This window comes from Bactrocera neohumeralis, chromosome 2 (assembly GCF_024586455.1).
Source record: "Bactrocera neohumeralis isolate Rockhampton chromosome 2, APGP_CSIRO_Bneo_wtdbg2-racon-allhic-juicebox.fasta_v2, whole genome shotgun sequence".
Classification (NCBI taxonomy): domain Eukaryota; kingdom Metazoa; phylum Arthropoda; class Insecta; order Diptera; family Tephritidae; genus Bactrocera; species Bactrocera neohumeralis.
The window spans coordinates 92,724,714-92,742,911 of record NC_065919.1 but is presented as its reverse complement, the minus strand read 5'-3'; the positions used below and the strand labels follow the sequence as shown (position 1 = coordinate 92,742,911).

Below are 18,198 nucleotides of genomic sequence, written 5' to 3'. Positions count from 1 at the left end.
TTTTTTTTTACCAATACCACAAAGTACCTCACAAAAAATATCACCAATCATATCGAGTAAACACAACCGTATGTTCGAAATTCCCGATGTTTGTAATATAGGAGCTTGGTTAAGTTTTTGGCACACAGATATGCTGTTATAAATGAACACGTCTCTCATTTTCATTGAGATTACTCACATCTTGGCCGATATGACTTTGACAATTGTTAGAGTTGGCATACTTTGATTCATTATACGTGCAAAGTTTTATTCCCGTTATATTAATTGCTTCTTGATTTGTGCAGAGAAAGTGAAATAATCAAATGGAATTGAAAATTGTATTATATTGGAACTAGGCGTGTTTGTAGTCCCATTTCGCCCATTTTCGCATTGTCGGTCGGGCGATATGTGATTTCACCTAAGATTAGGTGATGCCATCGTCCAATTTTTCCCCTGAATTCTATAGAGCCCTCTCATACCATCTTGGGTGAAAAATTTTATGTTCCTGTCATATGCAGTTATTAATTTATCGCACTTTTGGTAGTTTTTAAGAGTGCCATTATATGGGGAGTGAACCCATATTCCCATTTCATACATTGTCGATAGGAATTTTTACTGACTTTGGTTTTGTAGCTTAAGTAGCTTATGATATATGTACATAAAACGAACTAGAGTGCCGGCCATGACCTTTTTTTCAAAATATTTAGTCCGCACTGTGCCGAATTACAGTTGAATATCTTAATTTAGTGCTTCGTTTCGGCACCTTACCAAGTTTCATTACGATATCTAAATTTTTACTCAAGTTACAATTTGCACAGACAGACGGACTGATGGACATACAGACAGATATGCGGATTTCAACTGGTCTCGTCAACGTGAACATAAATATATATCGGGTGATTTTTTAAGAGCTTGATAACTTTTTTTTTTTCTTTATCTCATCGGTTCTTTATTTGAAACGTTAGATTGGTTCATGACATTTACTTTTTGAAGATAATTTCATTTAAATGTTGACCGCGGCTGCGTCTTAGGTGGTCCATTCGGAAAGTCCAATTTTGGGCAACTTTTTCGAGCATTTCGGCCGGAATAGCCCGAATTTCTTCGGAAATGTTGTCTTCCAAAGCTGGAATAGTTGCTGGCTTATTTCTGTAGACTTTAGACTTGACGTAGCCCCACAAAAAATAGTCTAAAGGCGTTAAATCGCATGATCTTGGTGGCCAACTGCCCATGCATCCCGAAAAATGCACTGTTTGGTGTGGTTTGTACGCTGGTGGAATCATTGGACCGTATTTTTTCAAAGATGCTGTTGGACGCAACGTTACGGTGAATGGCGATCGCTATCGTTCGATGCTAACAAACTTTTTGTTGCCAAAAATGGAAGAACTGAACTTGGTTGACATGTGGTTTCAACAAGATGGCGCTACATGCCACACAGCTCGCGATTCTATGGCCATTTTGAGGGAAAACTTCGGAGAACAATTCATCTCAAGAAATGGACCCGTAAGTTGGCCACCAAGATCATGCGATTTAACGCCTTTAGACTATTTTTTGTGGGGCTACGTCAAGTCTAAAGTCTACAGAAATAAGCCAGCAACTATTCCAGCTTTGGAAGACAACATTTCCGAAGAAATTCGGGCTATTCCGGCCGAAATGCTCGAAAAAGTTGCCCAAAATTGGACTTTCCGAATGGACCACCTAAGACGCAGCCGCGGTCAACATTTAAATGAAATTATCTTCAAAAAGTAAATGTCATGAACCAATCTAACGTTTCAAATAAAGAACCGATGAGATTTTGCAAATTTTATGCGTTTTTTTTTAAAAAAAAGTTATCAAGCTCTTAAAAAATCACCCGATATAATAATTTTGCAACCACTGATATATATATACATATATATATAGCAGCATTCAACAACAATCCTTAGCAACATGTTCGTCATACTCGTCTCAAGGATATACAAATATAATATGTACAAATATTTCAAAAAATGTTAATAGACTTACGTCATTTTCAGGCAAATACATGGATTTTATAGCCTCCGTAATTTGCTCGTCGGCCAACAATCTGGTGAGAATGCGAGACCAAAATCCTGAAGGAAAATATGTCATTAAAAGAATGCGTCGTAGTCCCACATCGCAACCAAAGAGATTATTTAATGAGTGTAACTTGAATGTTAGACTATTCACATTTATTTTATTTGAACATGCTTTATTCAAGTTCCGAGTACGCGATCGTTGGAAAACCTTAATATATTCAGAATTAGTTTAAATATTTATTCCTTTTATTTGATTTTTTCTTTTTTACTTTAACGGTGGTACCCTCATTAGCTGTACATTCTTCATGATGAGGTAATAATGATGGTATCAACAATGTGCGTGAATCCCACGTTAATGCAACTTCAAATTTATTCAACAGACTTACGATATAACTAGAAATTTAATACAAAAAATTAAGTATTTTTGTTTTTTTAGACTACAAAATTTTGCATACCTTCGGTTTTCCTTACTCTGGCTTTTATCGCTACGGAACAGCAATCCCAAATCGTCCATATTCATAATGCCGGTCCGAGCAAAAGGATTAATTTCTCGTACTGTCACGACATGGGCTAGCATATCACATAACCATTGTGGATCGAGGAAGTAGTAATCACGTAGTGTTGCGTCATCGTAATGTAAAATAACTCCATTATCATGCAAAAACATTGTTGCTTGATTAAGTTCGGCCGAATCACGGAAGCTTTTATAATTATGTAAGCGCATTTCCTCCGTGACAAGTTTACGATATTCTTCAGCATCAAGCACAGGATCAACGCCAGCTGAGCGTAAATTACCAGCAATAACATTTACTATGTCTTCCAGAGCAATGTAAGTGGCAGGCACCTTTTGCAACAATAGCGCCTCTTTAGACCCAGGTGAACGCAGCATAAAGGCGGTATCGTAAATGATATTCGCCAATAGACGTACGTTATGCATTGTTCTATTTATAACGTCAAAGAAGTAATATATAAAACAAGTAAGGAAGCGCTAAGTTCGGGTGTCACCGAACATTTTATACTCTCGCATGATAAAGTGACAATCGAGATTTCATTATCCGTCATTTACATATTTTTCAAATACCGTATTTGTGTAAAGTTTTATTCCGCTATCATCATTGGTTCCTAATGCATATAGTATATTATACAGATAAGGCATAAGATGGAATTCAAAATAGCTTTATATTGGAAGAAGGCGTGGTTGTGAACCGATTTCACCCATATTTCGTACATGTCATCAGGGTGTTAAGAAAATATTATATACCAAATTTCATTGAAATCGGTCTAGTAGTTCCTGAGATATGGTTTTTGGTCCATAAGTGGGCGGCGCCACGCCCATTTTCAATTTTTAAAAAAAGTCTGGGTGCAGCTTCCTTCTGCCACTTCTTCCGTAATATTTAGTGTTTCTGACGTTTTTTATTAGTCGGTTAACGCACTTTTAGTGATTTTCAACATAACCTTTGTATGGGAGGTGGGCGTGGTTATTATCCGATTTCTTCCATTTTTGAACTGTATATGGAAATGCCTGAAGGAAACGACTCTATAGAGTTTGGTTGACATAGCTATAGTAGTTTCCGAGATATGTACAAAAAACTTAGTAGAGGACGGGGCCACGCCCACTTTTCCAAAAAAATTACGTCCAAATATGCCCCTCCGTAATGCGATCCTTTGTGCCAAATTTCACTTTAATATCTTTATTTATGGCTTAGTTATGACACTTTATAGGTTCTCGGTTTTCGCCATTTTGTGGGCGTGGCAGTGGGCCCATCTTCGAACTTAACCTTCTTATGGAGCCAAGAAATACGTGTACCAAGTTTCATCATGATATCTCAATTTTTACTCAAGTTACAGCTTGCACGGACGGACGGACAGACAGACATCCGGATTTCAACTCTACTCGTCACCCTGATCACTTTGGTCTATATAACCCTATATCTGACTCTTTTAGTTTTAGGACTTACAAACAACCGTTATGTGAACAAAACTATAATACTCTCTTTAGCAATTTTGTCGGAGAATTGCATGATTCCAAAAAGTAACTTTTTTCAATACAATTTTTTTTCAATTTTTGATTGTTTTGTTTTTCAATATTTTGATTTGTAAATTATTTGAATAGTTCAATTTCGGTCGCTTGCTTTTTTATTCCGGCTATTAACAGGAAAATTACTGAAATTATTCAGTGAAAACTTTACGCGTGTTTCACACAAAGTGATCAATTGCGAAGAGGTCGCCCTAATATCGGTCGGCGTTCTTTTTGCCACCAACGTATGGAAACTAAGGCAAGGCAAGGCAAGACATACATACGTGCGGAATTATGGATCGCGGTCAATCAGGAAGCGATCGTCACGATGTCACAGCACGACTTTTCAAACAACAGATGATGTTTGATGGACTTTATCTTGAAGCAACGTACATGTGGTGCTGTTAGATGCTAGATGTACTCTGTTGAGTGGCAAAAGAGAGGTTTGTCGCACGCACACCTTCCTTTTTGTATGGTGGTTACACCAGATTAAATTGATGAAATCATTTTTGCTGAAAATCCTGATGCAGAGAAAGATCCAGTATTATACAAAGTAATGAAAATCAATATGGTTCATGGGCCTTGCGGATACCATAATCCCACTTTGGTTTCCATGCCTGACAATAAATGCATCAAACACGATCCACGAGCTTTTCTTTCGGAAACACCAACTAGAAATGATGGATACCCCTTCTATCGGCGTCGAATAGTGAATATCGAAGTTGACAACACGCGGATCGTACTATATTCACGTACTACGTCACCAGAGGAAGCAACATGGCGGTTATAGGCCTTGAACGATACGGTCGATACGTGAACTGCAATAAAGCGCTTTGTAGGATATTTATTTTTGCAATTCATGAACGTTTTCCGACTGTTGTGCGCCTCGCAGTTAATTTGGAGAGTGTATTTCAACACAGAGAATACAGTACAGCCAGTGGAAACACCGCCAGCAACAAAATTAACATTTACGAGTTTTTTCTCAACTTTCGTCAGTGATCCGTTTGCGAGAACATTGCTCTATTCGGAAATACCTTGATATTATACCTGGGTTGCATCGTCAAAGAAATAGTTGCGCAGAAAGCAAGGCCAACCAGTAGATGGACATCCAGGTGTGTTATCAACTAAGGCATTAGGACAAATTTACACAATCCATCCGAACAATGACGATTGTTTCTACCTTCGGTTGCTATTGATAAATGTACGCGGTTCAACTTTATTTGAGTCTTTGCGTACTGTGAATGGTACGGTGTGTGCAAGTTTTGGAGAAGTAAGCCAGCAATTACAATTGCTGGAACATGTTAATCACTGGAATGAAAATGAAGTTCGCACACTTTTCGCTATAAACATTTCCACAAATCATATCAATTCCATCTTCCCTTTATCAATTAACGAAAGATGAACTTATCGAAAGATGCACGCGCAATGTTAGCTGCCAAAAATACCGATGTTGTTGACTTAAACTGGAAGATTCAAAGTCAAATTACGGGAAACTTGCGCTCATACAAATCGATCGATCGTCTTGACAATGAAGACGACGCCGTGAATTATCCAGTGGAATTTCTAAATTCTTTGGACAGGCTTGGTATGCCACCGCATCATTTACGTCTCAAAGTTGGAACTGTAGTTATTATGTTTTGCAATCTGCGCTATCGAATACAAGGGGGCAGAATGCTTGATTCTAAGAATTCCTTTGAGTTCTAACAATTTGCCATTTCAATTCAAACGTATTCCGTTTCCAGTGAAAATTGCATTCGAGATGACAATTAACAGGATACAAGGATAGTCGCATAGTGTGTGGCATAAATTTGGAAATTCTATGTTTTTCACACGGTTAGATATACGTGGCGTGCTCACGAGTTGGAAAACCATCTTTTCTGTACATCGGAACGGAACAAAAAATGTTTTTTATCAAGCTGCGTTACATTGAAAAAAAATTAAATGCCAAATTCAGCTTTCTCTTCATTTCAAAACACATAATTTCAAGCAGGACAACGGCTGCGGGGTGAGCTAGTATTCAAATAAAAATTATTTAAAAAACTAATGTAAATTTTAGCAATTAAAAATAGAAAATGTTTCAATAAAACATACAAATAGTCGTCCAAACCACTGTTAGTTGAACAAAACTATTATACTCTGTAACAGCATGTTCCGAGAATAGTGCAATGAAAATTATTATTACAAAAAAAGAGTTTTCAAAAATGTAAGGAAGGGCTAGGTTCCGGGGTAACCGAACTATTTGCAATAATCAAAGCAGGGAAAATATTTTCAGGAGTGGAAAAACTGAATAATAAAAGATGTTGCGAAGAATTCAGCATTCATTATTTGACAAAATCGTAAGTAGATTACAAATAAATTTAGTATTTTATTAATTACAGGTCTTAGACTCGCCTAGTTTTATAGGTACATTTTACCAGCGTTTGAAAAACTACGCTACTCTCGTAGCATTTCATTTTACTCTTGCTACCGGTCTCACTTTGTCGGGAGCCACAGCATAGCCTTAGCATAACAATGTAAAATATGTGCTCTACTCTGCTCCGAGTTTTATTAGGTAAAAAACTATAGCTGGAGTGGGAGCAAAAAATTAAATTCTGCGCTATGCTCTGGCTCAGCGGTAGCAGAAAATTGGGAGCGGTAGCACAGCAGAGCTAATGAAAATTTTCATGTGCTACAGCTCCCGCATGTATTTGTTGCATCGCTTTGACTTTAGACGCATGTTTCTCAGGATTGTTCACTCTACAAAAGTGCCCAGAGCAACAAAGTCGAAACTCACACCGGCGAGGTATCTAAGCCTGATTTTTCCACCAAATTCGCATTTTTTTGTATAACTGACAAGAGCTATAGCGTCTAAAGTCAAAGCGATGCCATAAAATACCTCTGATCTGTGGGAATTTAAAGATAAAAAATCTGGATTGTAGTGTATTTTAGTTGTTGTCCTCGTTAGAGTGAAGGCTGACATCTCCGCCGTCCAAGAAATGCGATGAACGGGACAAGAACTGAGACGAGTAGGTCCTTGTGGCATTTACTACAGTGGCCATATAAAGGAGCGCAAATTTGGTGTGGGATTCGAGGTGGGAGAGAAACTCCGTCGCCAAGTACTGTCATTCACCCCGGTGGATGAACGTCTAGCCACAATCCGCATCAAAGCGAAGATCTTTAACATATCGCTGATTTGCGCCTACGCCCCGACGGAAGAGAAGGACGATGTGACTAAATATGCCTTCTATGAGCGCTGCCCCCGCCATGATATCAAAATCGTGCTTGGCGATTTTAACGCCAGGGTGGGCAAAGAAGGTATCTTTGGCACTACGGTCGGTAAATTCAGCCTCCACGATGAAACGTCCCCAAATGGGTTGAGGCTGATCGACTTCGCCGGGGCCCGAAATATGGTTACCTGTAGTACTGGATTCCAGCACAAGAAAATACATCAATCTACCTGGCTGTCTCCGGATCGAAAAACCACCAACCAGATCGATCATGTTGTGATAGACGGAAAACATATCTCCGGTGTTCTAAACGTGCGTACGCTCCGAGGTCCTAACATCGACTCGGACCACTATCTTGTTGCAGCCATTATTCGCACCCGCCTCTATGCACCAAAAAACGCACGAGCACAAGGAAGGTTCGACGTCGAGAAGCCTTAATCACAACAGACAGCCGAACGATTTTCTACTCGACTTGCACTCCTGCTCTCTGAAAGCACTCGTCAACAACTTGGTATAAGGGAACTGTTCGGCATTTCAAACTCCTTACATACAGCTGCAACCGAAACCAGTGAAAGTATAACGCCAGGAGAAGGCGAACCCGATTCACCAATCGATGACAATAGAGCCTCTTTGTAAAATATGGTCGGACGAAAGCATGCCCAACTCCACAAAAAGGGAGACCCCACAATCTACCAACCAACTACCGTGGGAGATAAGTCTCCTAAACATCACGTATAAGGTTCTATTGAGCGTATTGTGTGAAAGATTAAAGCCCACCGTCAACAAACTGATTGGACCCTATCAGTGTGGCTTTAGACCTGGCAAATCAACAACCGACCAGATATTCACCATGCGCCAAATCTTGGAAAAGACCCGTGAAAGGAGAATCGACACACACCACCTCTTCGTCGATTTCAAAGCTGCTTTCGACAGCACGAAAAGGAGCTGCCTTTGTGCCGCGATGTCTGAATTTGGTATCCTCGCAAAACTAATACGGCTGTGTCAATTGACGTTGCACAACACCAAAAGCTCCGTCAGGATCGGAAAGACCTCTCCGAGCCGTTCGATACCAAACGAGGTTTCATACAAAGCGACTCCCTATCGTGCGACTTCAATCTGCTGCTGGAGAAAATAATTCGAGCTGCAGAACTTAATCGAGCAGGTACAATCTTTTATAAGAGTGTACAGCTACTGGCGTATGCCAATCAAATTGATATCATTGACCCCAACATCCGCGTCGTTAGTTCTGCTTTATCCAAACTGGATAAGGAAGCAAAGCAAATGGGTCTGGCAGTGAACGAGGTCAAGATAAAATATCTCCTGCCATCAAACAAACAGTCGTCGCACTCGCGACTTGGCTCTTACGTCACTGTTGACTGTCATAACTTTGAAGTCGTAGATAATTTCGTCTGTCTTGGAACCAGTATCAACACCGCCAACAATGTCAGCCGGTAAATCCAACGCAGAATAACTCTTGCCAACAGGTGCTACTTCGGACTGAGTAAGCAATTAAGAAGTAAAGTCCTATCTCGACAAACAAAAACCAAACTCTATAAGTCACTCATTATTCCCGTCCTGCTATACGGTTCAGAGGCATTGACGATGACAACAACATTAATTGCCTCGATCCCAGCCAGAATTTGCCAAGTAAAAGCGCAAAAATCGTGAAACTTTTGTGTAAACCTTCTAATTTTTGTAATGCGGCTAAATAAAGTTCACGTATAGTTAAGTTGTATTTTCAATAATTCACTTATTTGTTTCTGTAATACCTTTGAAGTGTCAATACATTTTCTATTTTTATACCCTGAACAGGGTATATTAAGTTTGTCACGAAGTTTGTAACACCCAGAAGGAAGCGTCGGAGACCCTATAAAGTATATATATAAATGATCAGCATGTTGAGCTGAGTCGATTTAGCCATTTCCGTCTGTCTGTCTGTATATATACGAACTAGTCCCTCAGTTTTTAAGATATCGTTTGCAAACGTCATTTTCTCTTCAAGAAGCTGCTCATTTGGCGGAACTGCCGATATCAGACCACTATAACATATAGTTGCCATACAAACTGAACGATCGGAATCAAGTTCTTGTATAGAAAACTTTCACATTTGACAACGTATCTTCACGGAATTCGGTGTGAGTTATTGTTATATTCACGAAATTTGGTATAAATTATTTTCTAAGGCAACAATGTAATCTCCGAAAAAATTGTTCAGATCGGATTACTATAGCATATATGTAGCTTCCATACAAACTGAACACATAGTTACTAAATGAAATGCACCTGTGAAGGTTTTTCTTGTTTTTCTTAATAAAGAAGTATTGGAAATGTTTTATAGTCAATTATTTTTGACAAGAAGGGGGCTAAGGGAAATTTTGACCTATTCAACTCATTTTTGTCATAAAGACACAGAAGGATACTCTCTAAAAATTTTAATAACATGTACATGTCTGACAGATTGACCTATATTTCGGTAAAGAGTTGCGTCAGGTTTTCACAAGGTCCTAAGAAAAGTTGAAAATATTTGTGCTGTGCAAATTTGGGTCATATAGCTGAAATAGAATAAAAAAATATACATTAAACTTATACCGAGACGGAACCATGTCTTCTTTTTGAAGATTTTCTAACCACAAGTGCTCGTTAATGCGATTCGTTATATTATCTTACAGTATTTTAATTTGTGACTTAGTTATGACAAATTATAAGTTTTCGATTAGTAGCGATTTGAGAACGTGGCAATGGTCCGATTACACCCACCTACAAAACTTCTTATGATTAGGAACATGTTCAAGTTTCATCATAATTCAATCCATGCCGAAAATAATTGGAAAACTTATGAAAATCACGGAGAATAACATTAAAAACCAGTGGACGGAATAAAGGATAACTTGAATTTTTTGTTTTTATTTAGAAAAAAAATATGTTTGATCAATGTCATTTCTTGTTTCGAAAAAATTTTTCGTTTTAATATATACAGTTATGTGAAAAAAATAAGGACGGTGGTCTACAGTTAATGAAATTAATGTTTATCCAGAAATGTGGAGGAATCAACGGCATTTAACTAATCAAATTAATTGAGAACAAACTAAAAAACATTTTGTTTTTTAAATTTTACCCATATTTTGCAAACTCTTGTATTTTATTTGCATTTGTTTTCAAATTTATGATATTAACATGTGAAAAAAATTAGGACACTTCGTAGTTTACTATAAAAAATACCATACTAAATAAAAAAAGTAACTAGTTTTCATTCAATTGTGATAATAATAATTTCTAAGTAGTTTAATATTTTCTTGAAAATCCATGATTACTTATCGACACCGCTTCGGCATAGAGTCAACTAGGTTTAGGCAGACAAAAACCGGAATTGCATTGCATGAATTTTTAATAAGTTGAAAAAGCTCTTCAGTATTACTTGGTCACTTTTCTCTTAACGACGCTTTCACTGTATTCCACAAAATTTTCAATGGATTTTAGATCCGGGGACTGCGGTGGCCACTCCATTATTGACCCTAAACCAATCTTTTGTACACTTAGCCGTGTTTTTAGGGTCGTTATCCCGCATAAATTCCCCCAAGGTGGCATATTGTCTCTAGCGTTCCATAGCATAAATTCTTGTAGTTATAGGCTGCATTATTCGGTCTTTTTACATAATGAATACCTCAACCTTTGTTTCGTCAAACCCGAAAATGCTACGTCATTGTTATTTAGGCCAAAGAACATGTCCTTTAGCAAACTTAAGATTTTGTTGTACGGTCCTTTTTGACAACATAGGCCCTTTTCTCGTGCTTCGGCTCTTCAGATTTTCTTTTATAAATACTTTGCGGGGTCAACATCAATATTCAAATCATATTTTATAAGTTTTGATGACATACATAATTGGATTTTTCTTAACACAGCAAACTATATTTTTTTTTTTACGAGCAATGCTATTTTTGACTTCCTACCGCATGTTTCAATCTGGGAAACCCATTTTACTGCTTGTTCAACCAGTGTTTTGGAAGCATTCAGTAAATTCGCTAACTTTCTGTACAAATTTCACTAAATATTTAATATGTTTCTGAGTTTTCGGCAGTGCTTATCCTTTCCCATATCGATGCAATAAGAAGAAAAACCAGGTTTAATTGATTGAGATTAAAACTAAAAGTATTATTTTTGCCTTATCTCTGCTTTTTATACTCTCGCAACAAAGTTGCTAAGGAGAGTATTATAGTTTTGTTCACATAACGGTTGTTTGTAAGTCCTAAAACTAAAAGAGTCAAATATAGGGTTATATATACCAAAGTGATTAGGGTGACGAGTAGAGTTGAAATCCGGATGTCTGTCTGTCCGTCCCATTAGCGAGGGGCATATTTGGACGTAATTTTTTTGGAAAAGTGGGCGTGGCCCCGCCCCCTACGAAGCTTTTTGTATACATCTCGGAAACTACTAGCTATGACAACCAAACTCTATAGAGTCGTTTCCTTTAGGCATTTCCATATACAGTTCAAAAATGGAAGAAATCGGATAATAACCACGCCCACCTCCCATACAAAGGTTATGTTGAAAATCACTAAAAGTGAGTTAACCGACTAACAAAAAACGTCAGAAACACTAAATTTTACGAAAGAAATGGCTGAAGGAAGCTGCACCCAGGCTTTTTTTTAAATTGAAAATGGGCGTGGCGTCGCCCACTTATGGACCAAAAACCACATCTCAGGAACTACTAGACTGATTTCAATGAAATTCGGTATATAATATTTTCTTAACACCCTGATGAAATGTACGAAATATGGGTGAAATCGATTCACAACCACGCCTTCTTCCAATATCTGATGCCTTCTCTGTATAATATATACATTAGGAAACAATGATGATAGCGGAATAAAACTTTACACAAATACGGTATTTGAAAAATATGTAAATGACGGATAATGAAAACTCGATTATCACTTTATCATGCGAGAGTATAAAATGTTCGGTGACAGCCGAACTTTCCTTACTTGTTTTTAAATAGCACGCTGTCTTTATTAATTCGCACAACTGCTTGCGGACTTTGTTAACAACATAATGGCTATTAACGAAATGTGTGCAAATACTTTGCATTTGTCTAACAGAATCTGTTTTCTTAAATAAGGAGTGATAAAAAAATGCCGTTAACTGGCGGAAATTTTTATGACTTACTACAATTTTAATGTTTTGTTTTTATGCATCCCTGTCTTTTTTATTTTTCACGTAACTGTACATCTACATACGTAAATTGATTGGGGTTCAACAAAAATAAATCTTTACAATCGTCTTAAGTATTTTTAAAGATATAGTTTAATTTTAGCAGTTTATTTACTCACCGGCAGCTAATTTCTATTGAGTCAATTACACGAGGCAGTCCGATTTTTTCTGCATCTGGTATAGCAATAAATTTTTCACGTATAATTTGCTGTAATTCCTCTGCTTGTTGTGCGGAAAAAGTTTCACCCACGGCGTCGAAATGTGTACCTACAATAATTACGGCTGAATTTGGTGCGCGAGCCTGTAAAAACGAACAATTAATTTCAACACAGTTGAAGTGAAAAAAATAAGTACTGGAATAAACCAATATAAATATATATTATGTAAATGCGTGTAAATGAGTACCCTACAGTGACGTCGCCAAATAAAACCAAAAGTGCGACAACCGGCCCCGCGGTTTTCAAGTTCTAAAGCGCCTAGACGCCACTCCCTTACTCCCAAGATCACACCTAGACATCCGTGAAGAACACAACTCCTTCAATTTAACTACAAAGGACTCCAGAGTAAGATCGAGAAGATAGTGGAATTTATGAGCCGAAAACACGTATAGATAGCCCTATATTAAAGCCTAGACTTCATACTGCAGAACACAGTGCATTTCCGTCGATGTCGATATCGACCGCAGTGATTTTACCCCTTACTGTCGGGACATACCTATCCGCTCGAAATATTATATTTATATACATCCTCCCAGTTACATGTTGCTTAGTGATATCGGTATAATAGACATAAAATTTGATTGCTAGCTATAAAACTTTAAAACGAAAACATTATATTTTCAAATGTCTGGTGATTTTATGCTATGTATGTTGGCTAAAATAAGCTGAACATTTTACCATGAATACATTGTAGTTTGGTGCCAAAAATTGATGATTACGATATACCCCAGTCAGTTCCGCCTTTCTAGAGAATATTTGTTAGCCCTATAGCATTCGATAATAAATAATAGTGAAATCGTATGTAGACCCTCATTTGTGTTAAGTTGATTTTAATAAAAATATCTTGGATATAAAGCAAAATGTTGTAATCACTCCAAATGAAATATGTATAAGATAGTGAAATAAAAAACAATGGATGACAGTAAATTTTGATAGCTTTCGCTTTGGATAATTTGGATTTCCCATTGACATTATTAATATATTTCTCAATGCATATAGTATCAGCACAAAAGCTCCAAATTACATAGGTATCACAATTAATAAAGTGTAATCGATAATTAAATGTAATTTTTTATGTACCTGTATGTTTCCTAACCATTGAAGAATTTCTGAAAGTCCTTTGTGTCCATCAGTTATCTTCCAAAGTACTAAATACAAACTGCGTTTCGACAAAAAATACTGATGTGTTGCATAATACCTTTGAATCCATCCAAATATGTTATGATTATATTCCATTATTTCAATAAATATACCCACTCTTTTTGTCCGCCGAAATCCCAAGTTCGAAATATTACTGGTCCATGTGAACCCGGTGCTTTCTTGCGCTTTTCACATATCCAAGTCCCAATATCAACGCCAACCGTCGAAATATTGCCCTTATTATTTAATTTAGACGTATTACGCCTATGGCCCATACGTTTAGTCCAATGATTTTCTGAAGCACGTGTTTTCTGTGTTCCACCACCCTGTCTCAGCAGATCTAATAGTGTTGTTTTTCCAATACCTTGTACGCCTACTACCATTAACTTCATACGAGCGTAAATAACCGAATTTTCATAAATTGACTTTAAATAACCAATAATATCCATTGTTTTATACTTTTTACTTTCAATCATAGATTTTAGAGGCTCTTGAAGCAAACAACCACGTGTGTTTAAATTCCACAAACGCGAAAGAAGGCCGAGATGCGGTGGAAGATCGGTAATATTCACATTGCCACTTATGTTCAGAACACTAAGACTATTTAACTCGTGCAGTGAAGTAGGAATTTCCTGTTGAAAATATGTAATGCATTTTATGCAATTAATTAAAACGAAACTTACCTTGAGGCAATTATTGCTTATATCCAGCATAGATAAATTTGGAAAAATCAATTTAGATTTGGTTACACCCACAACACTCCAATCTGCATCGTCAGATTCATTGAATAGTGTAGTGACATCATCAGTAGATAGCTGTATACGTGTCAGAAGGTTATCAGCTAATATTAAGGTGCGCAAAGACTCAAGTTTTAAATGCCGGCGATGTTGACAAACACTTTTAAGTACTGTACTACGAAACGTAGTAGTTTTACCACTAAGTACCGGTTTAACATATGCATTTGAATCGTCAGCGGACCCGGCAATATGTTGATCTATAAAACTATAACATAACAAATGCGGATCGGAATCATTGGTGATTCGTGGTAAACTTGGCCAACAAGAAATTTCATTATGACTTAAATCCAATTGTTTAAGGGTTGATGGATAGCTTGTAACATGACCCATTGATCTATGATAAATAAGAAGATAATAACGGCAAATATATCTTTATCAAATTTATGTATTTACCTCAAGCTGTTATATGACATATTAAGTCGAGTTAAATTGGCCGCCAAACAGGGTAGTGCTACCGGTATGCTGGTGAAAAGATTGTTAGCTATATTTAAGCTATTTAACTTTGAAAATCCCTCCTCCTGTTTGGATTTATTCCACTTCATTTCATTATCAGTTATTTCTAACGAATTAGCCCAAATGTTACGATGTATAAGTTGATGAAAATCTAGTTGTCGTTGTTTATTAGAATTATAAGCATTTGTAGGATCAGCATTAAGAAATGAATCTGTTTGCAACTTTTCTAAGCTGAGATGAGATTTTAGAGCCTGCTAAAATTAAACTTAAATAAATAACAAGTAAGATAGGGCTAAGTTCGGCTGCAGCCGGACACTATATACTTTCGCAATTTGTAGCAAAAAAAGTGTAAAACATGTCCAGGTATCTGGTAATTTTATTACAAAAATTTTGCAAATGTCTTATGAACCCGGATCAATATATCCTATAAATATAAGTAAAAGGTAAGGAGACGAAAAAAATTCTAGTAGGTGAACGAGAGCAGGGAAATGTTTAAACCGATATCATACCGTCCCACGACAGATGAGTTTAAGTAACCGGAACCCTGATTTTTATCCGCCCAAGGACTGTGAATCACCACCATTCCTTCAAATTTCTTCAGGAATATTTTGAGCCGCTATAACAACAACCATATCATACATTTGTTATGCCAAATAACACCATGTTCAATAAAATAAAGGTATGTAGCTATTTAATTGCATTAAGATACCTCACACCGGAGGGACAATAAAATGGGGTGTATGTCTTGATCTCGACAATTTCTAGGCAAATGTTTTTCGATATAATCATTGATGATTGAGTTATATACTACTGTGATCAAATTGAATTTTTTCCATTTCATTTCCTTCAAAGTAATCCCCTCCCGCTGCTGATCATTTTAATATTAATATATTAATATGTATGTAAATACCCAATATTTATCTCGATTAATTTAGGTGTTGCTCCGTAGAACACATTGCAATAGTAATAAAACATATATGTACATATATTCTTACCTGCATTGGAGGCACAGGCAAATCCCGGAGCAAATTAAAAGCTATATTCAATTCACGCAACTTTGGCGCTTTCCACATATCAAAAGGCATTTCTTGTAGCTTGTTATTTGAAATATCTAAAATCGTAAGTGATGGCAAGTGAAATATTTCGGTAGGTATTGTTACTAATCGATTATCTTGCATGAAGAGCTCCTCAAGTACAGGACAATTGTAGGAATATTTAGCGGTATTAGGTGATTGCTCAGTCGAAGGTAAGCTGGAAATTTTATTCTGAGCAATATTTAAATATCTGTTAAATAGACACAATATAAATTAAATATCATTAGTTTATCCCGGGTGAATACTTTTATGAACATTCAAATACTTACTTCAAGCTAACTAATTTAAAAATTTCCATGGGAATATTGGACAGGCTGTTATGAGAGAAGTCTATACGCGTTATGGCAGTCAATGTAATTTCATTTACCATTGGATGTCCTTGAAGCTTGGGATTCAATTTTAGAACACCATTAACCAGCCAATTAATACTACAATAATATAAAGTGAAAACTGTCCTGATGAATTTAAGTCAATTGTTATTATATAATTATATTAATTCCATCATATATATGTATATTGAGACGAGCACGGCTGATAGAACAAAATCGAATCGACCATAATTTTCAAACAAACAGCGAAATTCATATTTCAAGCAGCTATTAAAATCTCGGTTGCAAGAGGTTATGGAAGTAGAAAACATTATTATTGACGAATATATTTTTTAATTGGAATTAGAGGACTAGGAAGTTAGAAGAAAAGGAGGTGAACGCGATTTTGGCTAGGCAGTTGGCATCACAAATGACAGAGATGCCATCACAAATTTGGTGCAGTAGGAAGCGAATGGGAAGCTATATTCAGGCGTTCGAGACGCATGGAGACCGTTTGTGGGCACATTGTCTAACGATTGAGGCGGGCGTGTAGTGTCTGATGATTATTCCGAAGATTACAAATCCGGAAATTCTCAACGAGTTGCACAACGGCCTAAGTGGCGGGCATTTGAGAATCACAAAAACCTTGGATAAATTTAAGGAAAGGTTTTATTGGGTTAGTTGTCGTCAATCGGCTAAGGAGAGAATTGCCAAATATGCGGAGTACATTGTAGCTAAACGGTCAAGATTGAGGAGTCATGACCAGATGAAATAAATTAGGGAATATACATCTTTTAATGGAAAGGAATTTCGAGTCAGCTTTACTTCAATGGACTTGCCAGAAACTGAGTATTAAGAAAACTGATGGAATTAACTCCAATAAGAATAAATCGGGACGATCAGACTTACATTTGTAGGTAGATGGCAGCATAACGAACACGGATGATAGAATTAAATTGCCAGACATAAGTACTACATAAGGGCTGCCGGATTATGCATCAGACACAGTTCTAACTAGAGTGTGGCTTAGTAAAGAGCCTTGAGTAAAAACTTGTATTCTCGAATAACTAGTAATAAACGTTAAGTTGTTTTTGAATAAGAAGTAGAGTTGAGTGTAGAGTTGAGTGTATAGTTTATAAATTTGGACTTTTATTTAACAATCGAACTCAAGCGTGAGTTACAAGGTGAATGGCAGCAACCTAGAGGGCAATTTCTTAATTATAGTGAACTATACTACTTCTAATCTTTTACTATGGTACTAAAAACAATAATAATGAAAAAGCAATATACCTATTATTATAAACTATATTTAACGGCTTTTTCTTTACAATCAATCTTTCCATCCCTGGATCACTTACTTTTGATAATAACTAAATAAAATATTCGTTATGGAAATAGATATACACATATTTTTTTCCTAAATTTCAATATATTTAGAATCTGTTTATATAAAAAAACAGTAAATAAATTTCATGAAAACACAATGAGGATGAATGATGGAAATATAACATTAAGTAAATAAAAAAAAAATAAAATTAAATTTTAGATACAAATTAATTCGAAAGGGGAGATTTAGCAAGTGGTATCTTTTCAATCTTCTACGTTGTAAACTCTTGTCCAGGATTTGAATCGCAACTATATTTTCATGATTTTCTAAACGGAAGAGGTAAATTCTACCAAATTCTTCGATTGTTTCCTTTACAGTAAATAACTTTAGATCGCGCGGGAAGACATCGTTTCTCACA

General features: G+C 36.5%; 1 protein-coding gene across 2 annotated transcripts in view; it reads right to left on the bottom strand.

Annotated features, from left to right (window-relative positions):
- The window catches only part of LOC126752766 (leucine-rich repeat serine/threonine-protein kinase 1), a 49,667-nt gene that overhangs the window by 11,214 nt on the left and 20,255 nt on the right, over positions 1-18,198 (bottom strand). The window contains exons 8-17 of one of the 2 annotated variants that reach the window (XM_050463746.1): positions 16,415-16,573; positions 16,047-16,335; positions 14,992-15,305; positions 14,485-14,932; positions 13,919-14,433; positions 13,742-13,859; positions 12,563-12,744; positions 2,468-2,953; positions 2,282-2,405; positions 1,981-2,220 (exon numbers count right to left, since the gene is read on the bottom strand). In XM_050463746.1, the coding sequence (XP_050319703.1) occupies positions 1,981-2,220; positions 2,282-2,405; positions 2,468-2,953; positions 12,563-12,744; positions 13,742-13,859; positions 13,919-14,433; positions 14,485-14,932; positions 14,992-15,305; positions 16,047-16,335; positions 16,415-16,573 (2,875 nt within the window). The remainder of the gene's footprint in view (positions 1-1,980; positions 2,221-2,281; positions 2,406-2,467; positions 2,954-12,562; positions 12,745-13,741; positions 13,860-13,918; positions 14,434-14,484; positions 14,933-14,991; positions 15,306-16,046; positions 16,336-16,414; positions 16,574-18,198) is intronic. The other variant, XM_050463754.1, reaches the window with a different exon arrangement.